Source organism: Amblyomma americanum, chromosome 4, assembly GCF_052857255.1.
Source record: "Amblyomma americanum isolate KBUSLIRL-KWMA chromosome 4, ASM5285725v1, whole genome shotgun sequence".
Lineage (NCBI taxonomy): Eukaryota > Metazoa > Arthropoda > Arachnida > Ixodida > Ixodidae > Amblyomma > Amblyomma americanum.
In genome coordinates this window covers 220396543-220413335 of record NC_135500.1, presented here as the reverse complement: position 1 = coordinate 220413335, position 16793 = coordinate 220396543, and the positions used below count along the sequence as shown (strand labels likewise).

General features: G+C 44.2%; 1 protein-coding gene across 5 annotated transcripts in view; it reads left to right on the top strand.

Moving 5' to 3' along the window:
* Nf-YA (nuclear factor Y-box A) overlaps positions 1 to 16793 on the top strand; it is a 23767-nt gene extending 6974 nt beyond the window's left edge. For all 5 annotated transcript variants that reach the window (XM_077663541.1, XM_077663540.1, XM_077663544.1 and 2 more), the window contains 7 exons: positions 2712 to 2849; positions 7971 to 8018; positions 9569 to 9680; positions 9785 to 9903; positions 10695 to 10934; positions 13599 to 13787; positions 16438 to 16793. In XM_077663541.1, coding sequence (XP_077519667.1) covers positions 2712 to 2849; positions 7971 to 8018; positions 9569 to 9680; positions 9785 to 9903; positions 10695 to 10934; positions 13599 to 13787; positions 16438 to 16530 — 939 coding nt within the window. In that variant the 3' untranslated portion in view covers positions 16531 to 16793. The remainder of the gene's footprint in view (positions 1 to 2711; positions 2850 to 7970; positions 8019 to 9568; positions 9681 to 9784; positions 9904 to 10694; positions 10935 to 13598; positions 13788 to 16437) is intronic.

Here is a 16793-nt window from a genome sequence, read left to right as displayed (position 1 = left end):
GAATGCCTGAAGGAATGTTCAAGGAATGCTTTTATTTTCTCTCAACATTTGTCACAAAAAGAGAGGTGAGGAATTGTTGAACGCCGGCAAGAAGTCTGACATTTGCACCCCCCTTTTTCTTTATGTAGCTGGAGTACGGTGAGGCCAAATGTTATTGCAGAAAGTGCCGGTCGTTGACGTCGTCACACTTCGTATTCAGGCTCAGTGTTGAAATGAGTAGATGGTGTGCGGAACAGGATGTCGTGAATTTGCAACACTTGGGACACATTGAAGTTGGCCTGCAACGATTGATTCTACATTCTTCCAAGGGGCACTGAAAATCTTGTAAGCTAGAAAAAGCTAAAAAATAAAACAATGATATTGCCGCCACCGGCTGTTTTTCCACGCAGTGCTTTTCTTTATTTGAATTATCCACTTCCAGCCAGTGGTTGAGGGAGTCCAAACAATTTCAACATTATTAATGTCATGAGTTTGAATCAGGTGGTGGGAAAAAATATTTCATTTCCACTTCAAGGTTTCTCAGTAATAAATACAATATGCTATCACTAACTTCAAAGGGCCAGAGAGTTTTGTTTGAATTATCACAAATGTGCCATAATATGATCCTCTATTTAAATTTAGTTCACTATGCAAGTGTCGCTGAATGCACAACATAGCATATGGCTGAAAAGCACTGATGTCTTCACTCAAATCACCAGTCTCGAAATTGTTGTGTGGTGGAAAAAAAAAAGTTAAAATAATGCACTGGTTTCCCAATAGAGTAAAACCACATTAATTGGGAGCACAAGGGACAAGAAAATTAATTATGTACCTGAAGGTTGAATGGTCGAATGGCTACAAAAAACTTACCAGAAAACAGTTTTGCACCACAGCAAATTTAACTATGTAAAAATGAGCAATGGTCATCTGCCTTTTACTGAAAACTGCGTGGCACTTACAGTTTTTCGGCAATCCATCACGCTGTGCTGCATGCCCACTGTTGATTGTATCAAAGCGGGACGGCTCCAAAATAGGCCTTCAGTGGCTTTCTTCATAAGTGTGACGCAGTAGTGGCTGAGCCTCCACACAATGAGCAACTCGTGTGAAAGCACTCATATGCTCACCAGCACCGACCAAGAATCCTGTCATCTTAGGATCTTGTGCTGTTGTCTAGCAACAGCGACGCCACGTTAGGAGGTTAAAAAAAAAATCACATCAATATCCACGACTGGGAGTCGAACGCAGAGCGGCGCGAACAGATCAGCTTCAAAGGCCACTGTGCAAGACCACTAGGCAGTCACCGCAGCCGAACAAACCTCGTGTTATTGAACACTCTTGCGCTGTGCTTTGCACATCGTCGTCTTCACCAACTTCCATCTGTGGCACGAACAGATCAGATCAGCTTAACCTCAACCAGAGCTTAACCTGAGTGTAACTTCGTCGCCAGAGGTGCTGATGACTCAGCAAAGCAAAACCATGAGCCATCCAGGCTATACACATGCTTTTGCACATCTACTACTTGGCTTAACCACGTGAAAACCCTACCAATTTTTTCGGCACACATGACCACGCAGAGAGAAGCGAGACACCTAAAAAGAAAAAAGGACCAGCTGCGTGTCAATCAACATCCGGACTAGCGCGCAGCTGGCCTTTGCTCGTTGATGCCGATATCATCACGAGCTGGTGGCAAAGCTCAGAAAACGAAACTATGCGGCGATGGGGTGACTCTGATCGACACAGCCCCCCTTGGACCGTATCCAAGTTAACCAGTTTGAGGGGCCGAATTTTCAGCTCGCATGCCGCCGCAAACCTGACCTCGGCTGTCGCTCTGTTGCTCACCGGGAATGTTCAAGCAAGCTGGAAAGTAACTGAATTTAAGAGAACTTGTGATGTGAATTAAGCTGCTTTGAAAATATAGCCGATGCAGCAAAACTTTGAAATTTGTTTGACTGAACTGAAAGTACAAATTATCTCAAGTGCATTTTTTGCCTCGCCATTTGAGTGAACTGGTGTTGCCATCTGCTGGAAAAGGACAGAACCCAAGAAGACCAGTGGCACAGCATTGTCTGCTTGTCTGGCTGAGCTTGCTCTTCTGGTGGCCAGGCCAATTTTTCATTTCTCTTGCATTGACAAAGCAAGATACAGTGAAAAATCCTTACCTGTGCAAAACAAACCTGAAATTTGAGCATGACTGTGCCACTGGTATTTAAAAAAAAAAAAATTTTTGATGGGTGTTGAAATAGAGGCAGTTTATAATGCTTGAGAACTTCAGAAGTGAAACAATTGCATCTGTATCTGTTTAATGGGTGCAATAGCCTTGCTTATACTGCTTGCTTTTCATTGCAGATTGTTTAAATGCTTACAAATGCCTGATAACAGTGAAGCATGCTATAAATTTTTGTGCTTATATGACCCTTGCTTTACTCACACTTCGTAAAGCTGCAAGCAACTATACTTGCTTTAAATACATTGTTAGTCGGCCTGTAGTTTGTGCAATGAATCTGTTCCCAAACAGATGTGCGACAGGATTTGTCTCGTATAAACTTTTTTGTTTTCATATCGCTAATCTGGCACCCAAGCAGTGCTTGATTTGCAAGGTGCCCCTTAGATAAAATGGAGAGTTGAGCTAGTTGGTACATACTGCTGGGAATAGCAGCGCTGACACGAGGGACAAAGAAGGAAGAAGACAACAGGACCGGCCCCTTATATGAATGCCTTCTTTGGCTTCTCAGGTGCTGCAAGTCTCCCAAGGCAACGGGCAAGCACAGCTTCTGCAAGCCGGTGGCCAACAGATTATGGTGCAGACACTGCCAAATGGCCAAACCGCGGCCATCCAAATACAAGGACAGCCAGGTCAGCAGATACCACAGGTAGGGTGGCATAAAAGTAGATATACCGAGTTTATGGTCTGTGAGGGCAGATTTCCGCTGAAAACGTTTTTCCTCTATAGTTCGTACTTGGAGTAGAATCGACTAACAAAAAACTACCTTCAGATGCTGTTTTGTTTTTTGTGTCTGAATCTCACTCACCTATTTAATTGAAGTTATCCACATTCCAATGTTTTTTTTCTTTTTTATTATTATTATTTAAAATTGGATTCCTTGGTTTGTTTCAGCTTGAGTTCTTTTGCATGCTTGATGTACCTTCAGTAAAAGATGCCATGAATGCAAATGCACTTGCACTTCTTATTGGTAGCACTGCAGCAGTTTATGAGAAGACTACATTATCTTTGGTAGTGCTTACTTGTCCCTGAATTGGTATTTATATATTTATTTTTAGTTATTGAAACTACACATATGTGCCCTCAGATTTCCAGTAGCGCAAGTGGCATTTGCCTGTGCGTCAAAAGCTGCCGATGTCAGCCGGAAATGTTTACCATTGGAAAGGTTGTAGGTGTGTTTGTGCCCTTTTCCTTTTTTTCCAAGCTTGCAGGCTACTAAAAAGTGCGGCTTTGAAAGTTGCAATAGGTTTAGTCGCAAAAAGTCAGTAGAGGCACGTGTGCGTGTGCACGCAGAGAGAGAGATGGGTTTTTTTGCTCAAAGGGGCAAGCAAGGGTTATACCTTAATAAATAACCGTGTTCAGTCTGAAGTATGTGAGGTTTCACTTATATGTATAGTGTGCAGGCTATAATATAGAAAATCTGTGCGCATAGTGGTTTTTTGGTTTGAAGCAAATTTAGGAGCATATAGTAATTTTCTTCAACTAATTCCTAGCCATACATTTTGCCATGCACAAAAACTTGGTCCACAAAAAATGTTGAATGGCACAGTAGGAATTTTCAAAATCATGTATTTTTCGAACACACGAGGCCATCATATGAGAAAAAGAGAGATTGCATTAAAACTTTTGCACACTCATTGAAGCTGTGTTGACTTTCTGCAAAAATGGGAATCAGAAATTGGGGTAGCCAACCCACTTGGGGTACCAATGTATCTGTGTGAGACCTGTATGTGGGGCTTTCAGCGGCTGCTCATAATTATGATTGTGTTGTTGCGCAGCTGTTGCTTTTAAGTGGCGACTCCATGACACCAGATAGGCGTCCACACCACACACCCATCGCCACCCTGCGTCAGGCGCCTGAAAGGGGCACCCACCTCCATGTGTCTCATGCTGGCTCCCCTTTATGCTTGTGCCGTCGCGCTTGTTTAGTGAATTTCATGCTGAGAAGAGCAGATGAGGCAGCTGCAGTCAGCTCAGACTCGTTTTGCGGAAGTCAAGGGAGCCGCGTGTCTTCCGATTAGAGACATTTAACATAGCGCTATCCATTTCCGTCGGGAGCCACTGTGCACGCACAAATCGCCCTGAGGATGCCACAATGTGCCAGGCACTGGCCAGCCTTTTACACTGTCTTGCCAGTTACGGCGTGTGTGCACTGCGGCTGGTGTAGCCACAGACACCTGGCAGGTACAGATCTGGGTGACATTCGTCCCCTGCTTGTTGGGGCGTTGGTTGCGCGCGTGCCGCCGTGCGAGAGCAAGGGTTCCAGAAACATTATTCGCTCAAGATGAATTTGTCGAAATTTCGACTACCAAACATTTGGGTCGAATCGAATAGTTTACTATTCGACCGGATATTCGCACACGCCTAAATATGCACTTATAACGATACCAGATGTAACGATCAAATTCTTTAGTTAGATGAATTTTATCAATTCTCCAATTGCCCCTATGTAAAAATATACTGTATATAAAGTTAAAATTATTGGCCAAATAATGGCTACAGCAATAGAATTCTGGCCGCCCTGGAGTGTTTACCAACAAAATGTCTGAAAGTTTGATAAAAAAAAAGATAAAAATTGAATGGGACACTTCAGCTCCGCCTTAAAAGTATGACGCGATAGCTTAATGGGCTAATTCCCATATAAGCAGAAGGTCATTCTCTAGTTTACATTCATAGATCATTGGGAGTCCTCGTACAACTCCCGGTGCAGTGGCGCAGCGGTTAAGCAATACTCCACTGTCCTGCGATGGCAGGCGCTCCCAGCTGTGGGCCTTGAGCGACCCAGGTTGCTTTTCCCGAGCGAGCAATCATAATTTAACTTCCACCTGCCATGGTGGGCAGTTTGCTCACTATCCGGTGGGCAGGTGGTGATGGTGCCGCAAGGTCCCGTGACCTAAGTGGCCCACCTGCCTCCTAGGTTGCTCTCTCGGCTTCACCTGCCAGAGCCATGCCCGTGATTTTAACGCTGTCGCATGAAAAATATATTGAAGCAAGAGATGTGAAAACTCTGCAAATGGACCCGCTTGGCGAAATCTGTGGGGGCTTTGTGTATATGACCTTGGGAACCAAGCGCTATCATCGTCGCAATTGCTGAGGGAGGAGGCAAGAGCTTGCTTGCTGCTGCCACGCCATGCTTTCTCACCAAACATAGTTTCCACCATTTCTGCTAGTTTGTGCATTCGTGAACTGGGTAGAAATGACACAGACTAAGCGCAAGGCGATGCCTTTGACCTCTCCCCACACCCTAACTTCTGTCAGTGAAATTGTTATTTTGGAGCGAAGGCTCCACTTCTCGCATGCAAATCTGAACGTCAAATGACACTTGGATTTGACCTCTAACTGGTGGCTCGCCGCAGGTGTGGCTATGGTGTCATAGCATGTGACTTGTCACAGCAGTTACCACTTGTTCTGCTGCTGCGCCGGTGCCACTCCAACCGCTCACTCTCGCCAGTTGTGCCACGTGACTAACCATGTAATTCGCTCTTGCTGAGTAAAAGGCAGCACTCGCCACCTTTGCGGTACTACCCCTGTGCGGTACTGCCGCTGTGCCAAAGCTAAACTGTGTCTAACCATGCTTAATCAAGCTTTCGCTCTGTATAACCTTTCTTAGCTGAGTTGAGCCACAGCTTTTTTTTTTTAAGCTTTAGGTTTTCTTAGTGCATACCTCCGTTTTGCGTTGTCCGCAGCACAGATCTTAGCAGCGCGCCGAGATGATGTGCACAATACATCACGGCGTGTTCATCTTTTGACGGGAGCGCCAAGATGTTGTGTGTGCACCCTTCACAAGAGCGTCGGTTGGGGTGGCTACACGCATGGGGGAATACTCACTTGCATGGGGGAATGCGTGGGTGAGTTTAATGTTTTGCCGGTCCAGATATAACGATAATCGATTATAATGATCTGATTTTCCGGTTTTCTCAATATTGTTATAAAGTGGATTGCAGTTTATTTTAATAGTAGCAAGCAGCTTAGGTTATCTTTTACTTTTTGTTATATACAGACATGCAGTGCTCCCAATGTGTCTATTTTGGCATATATATGGCCATATGAGGTTGCTTGGGAGCTGCAACAATTACAGTATTTTCTCGGAACTGCTGTAACAAGGCTGCAGTGGTGAATTTGCCGCTGTGGGCAAATTCACCTATGTAAGTGAATTGGACTATGTAGGCTGGAGTACATGATAGAATGTAGAAATAAGGTTAGGTTAAAAAGTTAACTCTTCAATTTCAACTATTGACAACCGTGCATTTTCAGCCGCACTGCTGTTGAGTTTTCTTGTTTTGCAGGCACAGGCTTGAGCAGTGAGCGGTGTATTCTCATATTTACCAAGTCTTCAGTATCCAAACGACACCCTCAGAATATGGCAATATGGCAGTACAGTAAAAGCTCGTTAATTCGAACTTTAGGGGACCAGAAAAAAGTTCAAATTAATAAATGACCCCAGAAAAGCCAACAAGAACCACCTGCATCATGGTAAATTTATTTGGTGAAAGACTGAGCAATGGATGCTTACTTTTAGATGAGAATGGCACGATGATGACTTATTTTTCATGTTTCCATCAGTGCTTTATCCCGTGCATGCTGTCAAGAGTGTCGAAGCAGAACGGCTCCAAGTGGTAAGGGCCTCCCTGGCATGGAGCTCCACCGCTACTGCGTCGTACCCCTCAAAAACTGGAGTGTCATGTGTAAAGGGGCTGCACTGTACAAACTGCAAGCAGCATGGGGCAAGCGCACAGTTTCGGTGCACTGGAAGAACAGATGAACCATGTGGACGTGAACAATCACTGACACCAAAGCAGCGAGAAAAATTGTGGGGATAAAAGACCAGCGACATTCCAGTCGGGGCCTGAAACAGCTCCCAGCTGAGCTCAGTTGGCTGGCTGATGCTGGTAGGCATGAAGCACGGAAAAACAAAGCCAAAACTATGGGGTCTGGCTGTTCTTGGAGACAGGAAAGTCGCACCTGCAGCTGCATGCACTCTAGAGGTGTGCAAGCGACTCCAGCATAGAATCAGGTTTGAGTTGTTCTGTTTTGATGATTGCTTGCCACGCCAGACTTAACTGGGCATGGCCTCCCTTTTCGAATTCACCTGTACGAAACCCATAGCGTCTAAACTGGTGAGCTTGCAACGCATAGACTTACATGGGACTCGGCCAGGACCGTGCCAGCAGTTCGAATTATCCAGGCTTTTTAATTAATGTGGTTCAAATTAACGAGCTTTTACTGAAGGGCACACAAGATGGACTATTTCATTGACGTAAACAGCATTGTGCGAGGCTTACACCTATATTTGTTTCATAACAGTTGGTTTATTGTTTGTTGCACTGTTTAGGTAATGCGGCTCTCAGTCATTGACAGCTTTGCACCAAAAGTTTGTTAGCTTAGGAAGCAAAGTGCACATTTGGTTGCTGCAGTAAACTAAAGAAAGGCTATTATGCCTTCAGTCAGCCAGTCGAAGTTGTAGTGGCAGTACCTTTTGCACTTTTGAGAGTAATTTGCTGACTGGGTGCTAGATGAATGTTTCCAGAAGCATCACAAACAGCTGGCTATTCTGCCGCAGGGTCCAATTTGTTTGGCAATTCGTTGCAAAACCTAACCAGTGTACTTAGAGGCAAGTGCCCATTCTGTAGGGAATTTGTGCAGCTTTTGTGAATTGCAAGAACATTTAAAATTACCTCTTATATGGCAGTTTGATGCCAAGGAGTAAGTGTGTAATGGTAATGTGAGACCCTGTTAGTTTGCTGCTGCAGTTAAGCTGTTCTTTCTGCAGCTTCAGGTGATCCCCATCAGCCAGCTTCAGGGTCAGCAGGGGCAACAGGTGAGTGCCTTCATAAGTTGCTAATGGGAATGCGACTCTGTGTCATCATCATCGACGTGAAAATGATTGCCATATTTTTAGAGTGCAGTAGACTTCCGTTAAGACGAATCCTTGGATAAGACGAACAAGTAAAACCACTTGGTTGCCTTCCCACAAGACTCAAAGTAAAAAAAAAATCTGCTTAAGACAAACTGTCATGTCATTGTCAAGCTAATCAAACACCTAACCTCGTTAGCACCTGGGCAGCAAGAAATGAATTAAAACTAAATATTGCAAAAACCAAGGCTGTTATGTTTCATCCAAGAAATAGAGTTTATTTATCACCGCCGATTGTCACTGACCGCATAGAGATAGAGGTTGTTCAGGGTTACAAGTCACTCGGTGTTATTTTTTCTAAAATTTGTCCTGGGATGCACACATAAATGACCTCATCAAAGAATTTTCTAAAACTATAGGTCTCATGTGCTGACATTGTTTCATGTTTCCAAGAGCAGTTAATATTATGCTTTAGAACTGCTTATTCTCATCATCACTCAACTATGGCGCACTTGTTTGGGGAACCACTACAAAAGACAACATTCATAAATTCCATTTGCTACAAAAATGTGCCATCCGCATAATATGCAAAGCGCCCTATTTAATTCACATGCAGGAGATGTACAAGCAGCTAAATATTGTGAGCGTAGAATCTATGTGCGACTATAGACATTCTAAGAAATACAGGTTAAAAAGAACCAAAGGGAATGACACCTTGAAGTTACCGGCAAATCTTGAAAAATACACGCCTATGTACCCAATGCGCAACCCAGATGAATGGAAATTGAGCAAATGCTGTACAGGATACAGAAGGCAAATGTTAAAATTTAGACTGCCAACATTGCTGAATGATTTTGCAAGGGACAGCAATAGAGATTTTGACTGTATTTCACTGAAGAGCCTGCGGAATCAATATGTATAGGACTGAAATGTCGTCATGTTTTAAATTTTGAAACTGTCTGCGCATTTACTTTTTTTTTGCTGTGTTCTTTATTGCTGATGTCTTCGGATCATGCTGTACGTATGGGTAATTGTGTACGTTTCACCATGTTAACTAATAATTTCATTACAGTGTGCTTTATTTTCATGTATGCTCATGTTTGACTTGTGTTTCTATTCTTCTATCACACCCATTTTTTAATTATTTATTTTTAGCCACTGCAGCATGTAGCTGCTTACTGCTTGCCATATATTGGGGTACGAGCCTTAGTCAAGCCTTCTGGCTTTTTACCCGTACCCCAAACATCTCTGAGATGTTGAATAAACATTGTATTGTTGTATTGTATTGCATTGTACTTATGTAATTTAAAACATGCATAGAGACATAATGCTTCATAACGTCCATTGAATATTCCGTCAGCTGCAGCTGTTGTAGCCAAAGGTTGCCTTCCAGCACAGCTCACATTCTCAGATCTGCACTTAAGCTTCTAAATGTTTGAAAGTGGCCTTATCAGCACTGCAGAGTGAATGTGGCTTTGGGACTCACCCTCACACAAATAGCTCTTTGCTTACAGATCATTATCCAGCAGCCACAGCAAGGCCAAATTCTACAGACGTCGGATGGCCAGACGCTTGTGTACCAGCCTGTCACAGTCGACGGCACAAATTTTGTGCAAGGACCAGGAGGTATGCATCATTTCAGGGAGAAACTTGGTGCTTTGCCAGGAGCACTTGTAAAGACGACGTTGCTGTGGGGCATGCTGATTGATGTTGCTCTTCTTGGTCTCCAGGCATAATCCAGATTCCCCAGGTAGCATCGGCAGGTGCCCCACAGGTGGTGCAGGCAACGCAGGCAGCACCACAGGCTATCACCCTCAATTCTTCAGTTGGCGGAGGCAATATTGTCATGGTGGGTGGTGTGTCTTGCTTGGCATCTGTGTGGCTTGATGCTTCTGCCTAACGTAGCTTCCCTCAGGCACACCATGGATAAAACATCTTCCTGGCGTCTCCCTTTCTCTTTTTTATTTATGATAGCAGCATTGCGGAGAATACCTGTTCTTTCCATGGAATACTGTGGCATTGACTATTTGTGCTGCACCAACAAAATTTGAACGTGCGAAATTGGCATGCGGAAAGGAGCACCCACCAGCACTGCATGTCACTCCATGGTGCACGTCACATTACCTCTCCCACGTAGCGAGCACCGCAGTGCAAGGGGCACAGAGAAGGTTGTATGATATGTGTTCCAAGAAGTGACTTGTAGTGGTGAGTGTTGCTTTGTGCCTGCAAAAAACATGCACTTTTTAAGTTGTATCTGATTATAGTGAAGTTCAGATGTTTTTTAGGGGACTCCCACAAGGTGGAGTTGAATGTCCGCAAACACTGGCATTACTGTGCCACAGAAGCCATATCTATAGCTCAAAAAATCTGTTTTTATAAATAGTTGGCCACATTTGCTGAAACAGCCTGTATATAATGCTCAGCCAGCTGCAGTCTAGGTTGCCACACATAGCAAATCATCACTCGGCTACTTGCTAAAGAAGGAGGAAAAGGAAAAGTGGATAGTTGGGTGCCCGGCTTACTGCAGCTCAGGCAGGGCACGCAGTTCTTGGAGCATGCACTTGCAAGAGTACGGTCAGAAAAACGCTCTTTTTGGGTTGAAGTTGGGCCAAGAGGATAACATGAGCAATCTTTGGACAGGTGGTGCCCAACCACAGTGCTGTGGCGGCAGCGCAAGCAGCCAATGCTGGGGCTGCGACCCTGCAGGCTGTCCAGCGTATTCCGCTGCCAGGCACCACCACGACGGCTGCTGCTGCTCCTGCTGACATGGTGGAGGAAGAACCCCTGTATGTCAACGCCAAGCAGTACCACCGCATTCTCAAGCGCCGCCAGGCCAGGGCACGGCTTGAGGCTGAGGGTCGCATACCAAAGGAGCGCAGGGCAAGTTTTGCTGCCCTTTCTCTGCAGTCATTAGTGATGAAAATAGGCTCTGAAATGCACTTTACACTGCTAATGCATGAGAGTTGGCTCTTGGGCTTTCTGCGCATGTGTACAGTTGGAAAGTAGGACTGCACTAGATTAAACAGCTCAGCTCAACACCACATCTGTGTGACCGAGGCTATACCACTGGAGCCACGATAACAGTCGGCTGGGCCGGAAATCTCTCAACCCCACCGTTGTCAGTAAATAAGGAAACAGTGAGTGAACGGGAAAGTGAGTGAGTGGTAGTGAGTGCAAGTGTTCTTAAGTGTGAGTGGGATTAGACATCAGTGTGAGTGAATGGTTGCAAGTGTGAGTGGACTTGAATGTTGGCGTGAGTGAGTGGATGTGAGTGTGATTGAGCTACCTCTCATCATTTTGAGGTATGCAGGCAGCATCATGTTGAGTAAGAACAACGCACGACGTGCTGTAAGGACGCAATGCTGAATTAGAAAATTTTCGTGACTTCGCTGGTTGTTGCGATTATGTGACATTACCCTAGGATAACGTTTAAAAATACGGTTTCAGTGCAGCACAATCCGTGCCCCATTACCGTGATCTGAGCATGTGCAGATTGCTCCAAGGAACACACACCTGCCACTGTGCAGGGGCAGCTAAGTCCCCACAGTACCGGATTGCACTGCGCTAAAACTCTCATAAATAAACACGATTCTTTTCTCTTTTACGCGTCGGTTTTTGTTTGAAACATAGCTACTGAAGACGGCAAAAGATGGCGTGCGGTGGCGTGTCATTTTTTGCCATGTACAAGTTGCACCGACGAAAACTCCAGGAAGAAGCCATGACTTATACACGTAAATATGGTATATATCTGTGCCAAATGACCGCTTTTCTATGTCAAAAGGCACTTTTCACATAAAGTTCATACACTATTCCAAAATGGGTCAATGGGGCCATCGACACCAGCACCGTCAAATGCATCAGCCGATGCATTCCTTTCGTTTGGAAGAGCAATGCTACAACAAGCCGTAGTTCTCAAGATGCGCTATTTGAACTTGAGTTTTTAACTATACCTCAAGAATCCTCGAGTTGGCGTGGCTACGCTTCACTCTTATCCGTTCATAAAGATTGGTAAATCCATCCAAACGGTATGACGCGAGAGCATCAATAGGTCCCTTCATTGGCCTGGGATACTCTTTGCATATCACTTAAGACACAGACGCTGTTCTTAATTTATTTTTGTTCTTTTCAAATTTTTATTTTTATTTCTCACAAGGCCTTTCTTTAATGAAAGTGAAAAGAATGTTCAAAAATCAGTGATGTGAAGGACAAACTGCAATGATGAAATTGTATTGCTGTTTCGAAATCTAACACAACTAAAAAGTTGGAATGTTCACTGCCAGCTGAGAGGGCTGCAGTTTCGTTAATAACCACCTGACTTGTAGTGCATTTGTATTTCCACGTCTTTGAAGGCAATAAAGAAAAAAGTTCTTCAGTGGTCGAGGGGTAGCATGCTCAGCTTCCAACTCGGGAGCAGCGGTCCCAGCCACAGCTCGACTGTTTTCTCTTTCTTCAGAGGTACTATGTAAAGGCGGTGGTATGATGTCACGACACTGTAGACCAATGAGAAATTGTTAGTGATGTCACTGTTCTACTCTGTGATCATTGTGGGTTGTTTTAACTACCAGCGTGACGTTGAGTGGCTGTGATATCACAACCTGTGGGACTTTGTGCTAGCATTGCTTGCAGCAGTGATGGCAGCTTGTTTTCTTTTCTTCCTCAGTTTTGTCATCATCATTCGGGCTGCTGACCATCTATTTTTGCAAAGGTGTTCTCGTCGGTGGTGATGCCCCTCTGAAAGGAGGGGGAGGATATGAGTGATGTGCTATGAGTGATAGTAATTTAGCCTGCAAAGCTTTTGTCGTTGTCCTTTGGTAACAACAAAAGCTGGAGATTTTGGAGTGGGATATCCTGGCCTCACTTTTTCTTTATCCTTGGGAGAATCCTTTTATTTTTTTATCTGGTCAATGTTTTCAGCCTCGTGTGGCCTTGATTGTTTTTCGGTTAAATGGACACGTGCGTACTGCTGTAGTGTAGCTTTTTCTAATCTCATGTTGTTCAATGACTTCGTGAACAATTGCTCATTTCTTGAAGGCTTTGGCAATTTACATCCTGCAAGACAGTGGTGTTATCACAGCACACATTAAATCGGACTGTTTAAGGGCTTCAAGGCATAAGTCATCAGAATTAAATATCTTGCACTTTCTGCACTTGCTTGCTTCATTGCCCCAGTCGTGCAGTTCAGATGAGTGGCAAATGCACGAAGCGCCTGTATTCTGATGGACTCAGACTCTGGCAAGGCATATGCTGAGGAATTATTTCTTTGCCATTTTCCACGAGAATCCTCTCATGACACCTGTCACTCAGCCAGTAAAGATCTGCCAGTTGAAGCCAGGAAAGCGGCTGTGTTAGTGCACAGTCTGAATTATTGGTCGTGGAACCATGCGTCCTGGTGGCAGCATGGTGTTTTACTCGAATTATTCAAAAATTTGTATTAATGAGGCTTGGATCAAGCTTTCGCTGTACTGTCATCATTGTGCTTGTTATCATTAATGAGTAGTGACTTGATTTTGTCTCACAACTGGGGCACTTGTTGGCACATTGCAGAAGTACCTGCATGAGTCCCGGCACCGGCATGCGATGAACCGGATCCGTGGCGAGGGTGGCCGCTTCCACTCGGGCAGTTCACGCAAGGATCACGGAGAAAACTCTCCTGGTGACCCTGGCAGCAACCACAACTCTGTCGACGGTTCCTCTCAACAGGATGATGTGTCCAATGGGCTGCACTCCCTTGAGGTGCATATAACATCATTCATTCATTGCGACTACAGTCGACGTTGGTCTTAATAAAGTAGGCAAGACGGCATAATGTTTTCAAGCAAAAGTAACATGTGAAAACCGTAATACCGTAGAAACCCATAGTTAGGTTTTTCATGGTAGCACGGAAAGAAAATGTACCAGCCGGAAAGCTTATGCAAGCTGAAAATAGCTCATGAAAAAAAATGGTATGTTGTTGTTAGCCGTCTTGTTTGTGTGTGAGAGAGAGAGATAAAAATACTCCTCTGGAATTGTAGACGTTGTAGCTCTCACAATCATTCTACATGTGCAGAAGGCCTGAAACCCTGTGCAATGGCTTCCCATTTGCCTGTGCAGCTGTCTCTGGAAGGAAGGCAGTAGTGGAGGTTGTGGACTATGTGTGCTTCTGTGCTGTTTTTGCAGCGGCTGGTTTAATCCCTTATGATCGTCATTAATTGGAATCTAGACATTGTGACTTTTAGGCTGTAGGCCGCAAGCAAAGAAATCAGATGACTGAAACAAAAGCTTTGGAGTTGACCTGGGTAACTACATTGCATACACGCTGCCCGCATGCCATCTGCTACGGCATATTTTCAGCAGGGATGGAACGTACTGCACCGCCGGCCGCTACAAAATTCACGTCACCCATAAGCATGCAGGGCATGGGTGTGCGTGCAGCGTGACGAAAGCTGCCAAACACGGTGGCTGTCAAGTGCCAGTGGAGTGTAGATCCCTGCTGTGGCCAACATGCTGTTGTTGTTCCGCTCGCCCTGTGTATAGGCTGTCAAAATTCTCACATGGGGTCAAGCAGAATCGCGAAATGGAATTTGGGACTTTCTGTGCGGAAACACTGCCGCATTTTTGATGGTAACAGCTGAGTTTGTATTGCATGAGTTTCTATGGGAGCTAGAGCGCAGGGCTGGTTCACGAAATCGTAGCAGCTGACAAAACGCAGTACTTGGGAATGTAACAATGGGGTTTATTTATTTATTTATTTATTTATTTGGTACTTGCATCGCCTTTCAGCATTACAGCAGGGGGGCACTTTCACATTCAAAAAACAAAAAATCATGCACTTAACGCGTGAAAAAAGGCATCATTAGGTAGAACATTAACAATATGTGGCGGCAAAGCATTCCATTCGCGAACTGTTCGCAGAAAAAACGAATAACGGAGTACGTCACCTTTAAAAGGAAATTCATGAAGCTTTAAATTGTGGTCCCTTTGCTTCGAGACATAGAAAGGCGGCTTCAAATATTTTGATCCGTCTATGCCAGTCTTGGAATAGAAAATGTTATGCAAAAATTTTAATCTCAGGTTTCTTCTTCGAGTTTTAAGTTCTGGCCACTGAAGATTCCTTTTGCTTTCCGAGACACTGAGTGTCCTGGAATAGTTTTCAAGTACAAAGCGGACTGCCCTATTTTGAATTTTTTCCAATTTGTCAATAAGTTCTTGTGTGTGTGGGTCCCAGCGCACTGATGCATATTCGAGTACTGTGCGGACGCGAGTAAAATATAGCTGTTCTTTGAGATGCTGTGGAAGGTGGCTGAAATTTCTTCTTAACAAACCTAATATACCAGCAGCTTTCTTTACGACGTAATTAACATGCTTTGACCACCTCAGGTCAGCAGTAAGATAAACGCCTAAGTATTTAAAATTCTGTTCTTTTTTCAAGGCCGCATGGTTGATAGTGTAGATATAAGCAGGGTAGGAACGCTTCCTCGAAAAGGTGACGTGTACACAAGTCGTCTGCAAACATTCTGAACGAAGAAGTAACATCAGCATTAATATCATTTATATACAACAAAAAAAGAAGTGGCCCCAGAACAGAGCCCTGGGGGACGCCTGAAGTGACAGAACCATAGTTTGAGGAGCGACCACCAACAACTACACACTGCTGCCGTAGGGATAGGTATTCAGAGATCCATACAATGACTCTTTCATTCAAATTGTAGCTGCGTAACTTAGAAACAAGGAGATCATGCGCAACAATATCAAATGCCTTCTGGAAGTCCAAAAAAATGCAATCAATAACTTTCTGTTTATCAATAGAAACTGCGATATCATAAGTAAACTCAACCAACTGTGTAGAGCAAGACAAACCTTGGCGAAATCCGTGCTGAGCAGGGTTAAGCAAATTGTGTTTAACGAGGTGCGACATGATAGAACTGTAAATTACATGCTCCATTGTCTTGCAAGCTATACTTGTTAGAGACACTGGCCTATAGTTTTCTACCAAATTTCTCGGTCCACTTTTATGGATAGGCACAACGCGAGCCAATTTCCAGTCTTTCGGCAGAGTGCCTTCTTGCAAACTCTTTTCAAATAATCGTGTAAAATACAATGACAATGTATCAGCGCAATTTTTGATAACTGCTGCTGGTAAATCATCTGGGCCGCTTGCAACAGACGGGTTCAGATTGCGCAATAACTTGCGAATTCCTGGTGTACTAAAGATAACTTCTGGCATCAGATCAGCACTTGCTGGAATCTGTATAGTGCTTTGTTTCATCCAAACATTCTAGATTTTAGCTCACTTGGTGAACTCGCTTGTTAACGTGCCTAGTGATCATTTCAAAAGCATGGTTTTGTAGGGCAGCGCTTATCCATACCACTTTCCTGATACTGAAATCTGTTTTTCTTGTTGCAGAACCAGACATCAAAGTACACCTTCACAGTCCAAAATGGACTTATCAATGTGATGCCTTCAGAACTTATGGTGGCAAGTGGAGACTCAAACTGACAGTCTTTGACCAGCAGTGCTCATCGTCACTCAGAGTTTGCATCTGTACAAAGAACACCTCACCTGCACCTGGGAAGTGCTCCAGCCACATGTACATATCTCAGAGACAGAAGCTACACACATTGCCGGTGCAAGACACACTTCATGTTTCTGCATTTGTGTGCGACACCTCAGCATCTGCTTGTGCTCAGTTTGCTACCAGTGTTCCTGAACTGTGTATGTGGAATGATAGGGTTCTACATTAAAAGTGCTTTTCTTTTTTC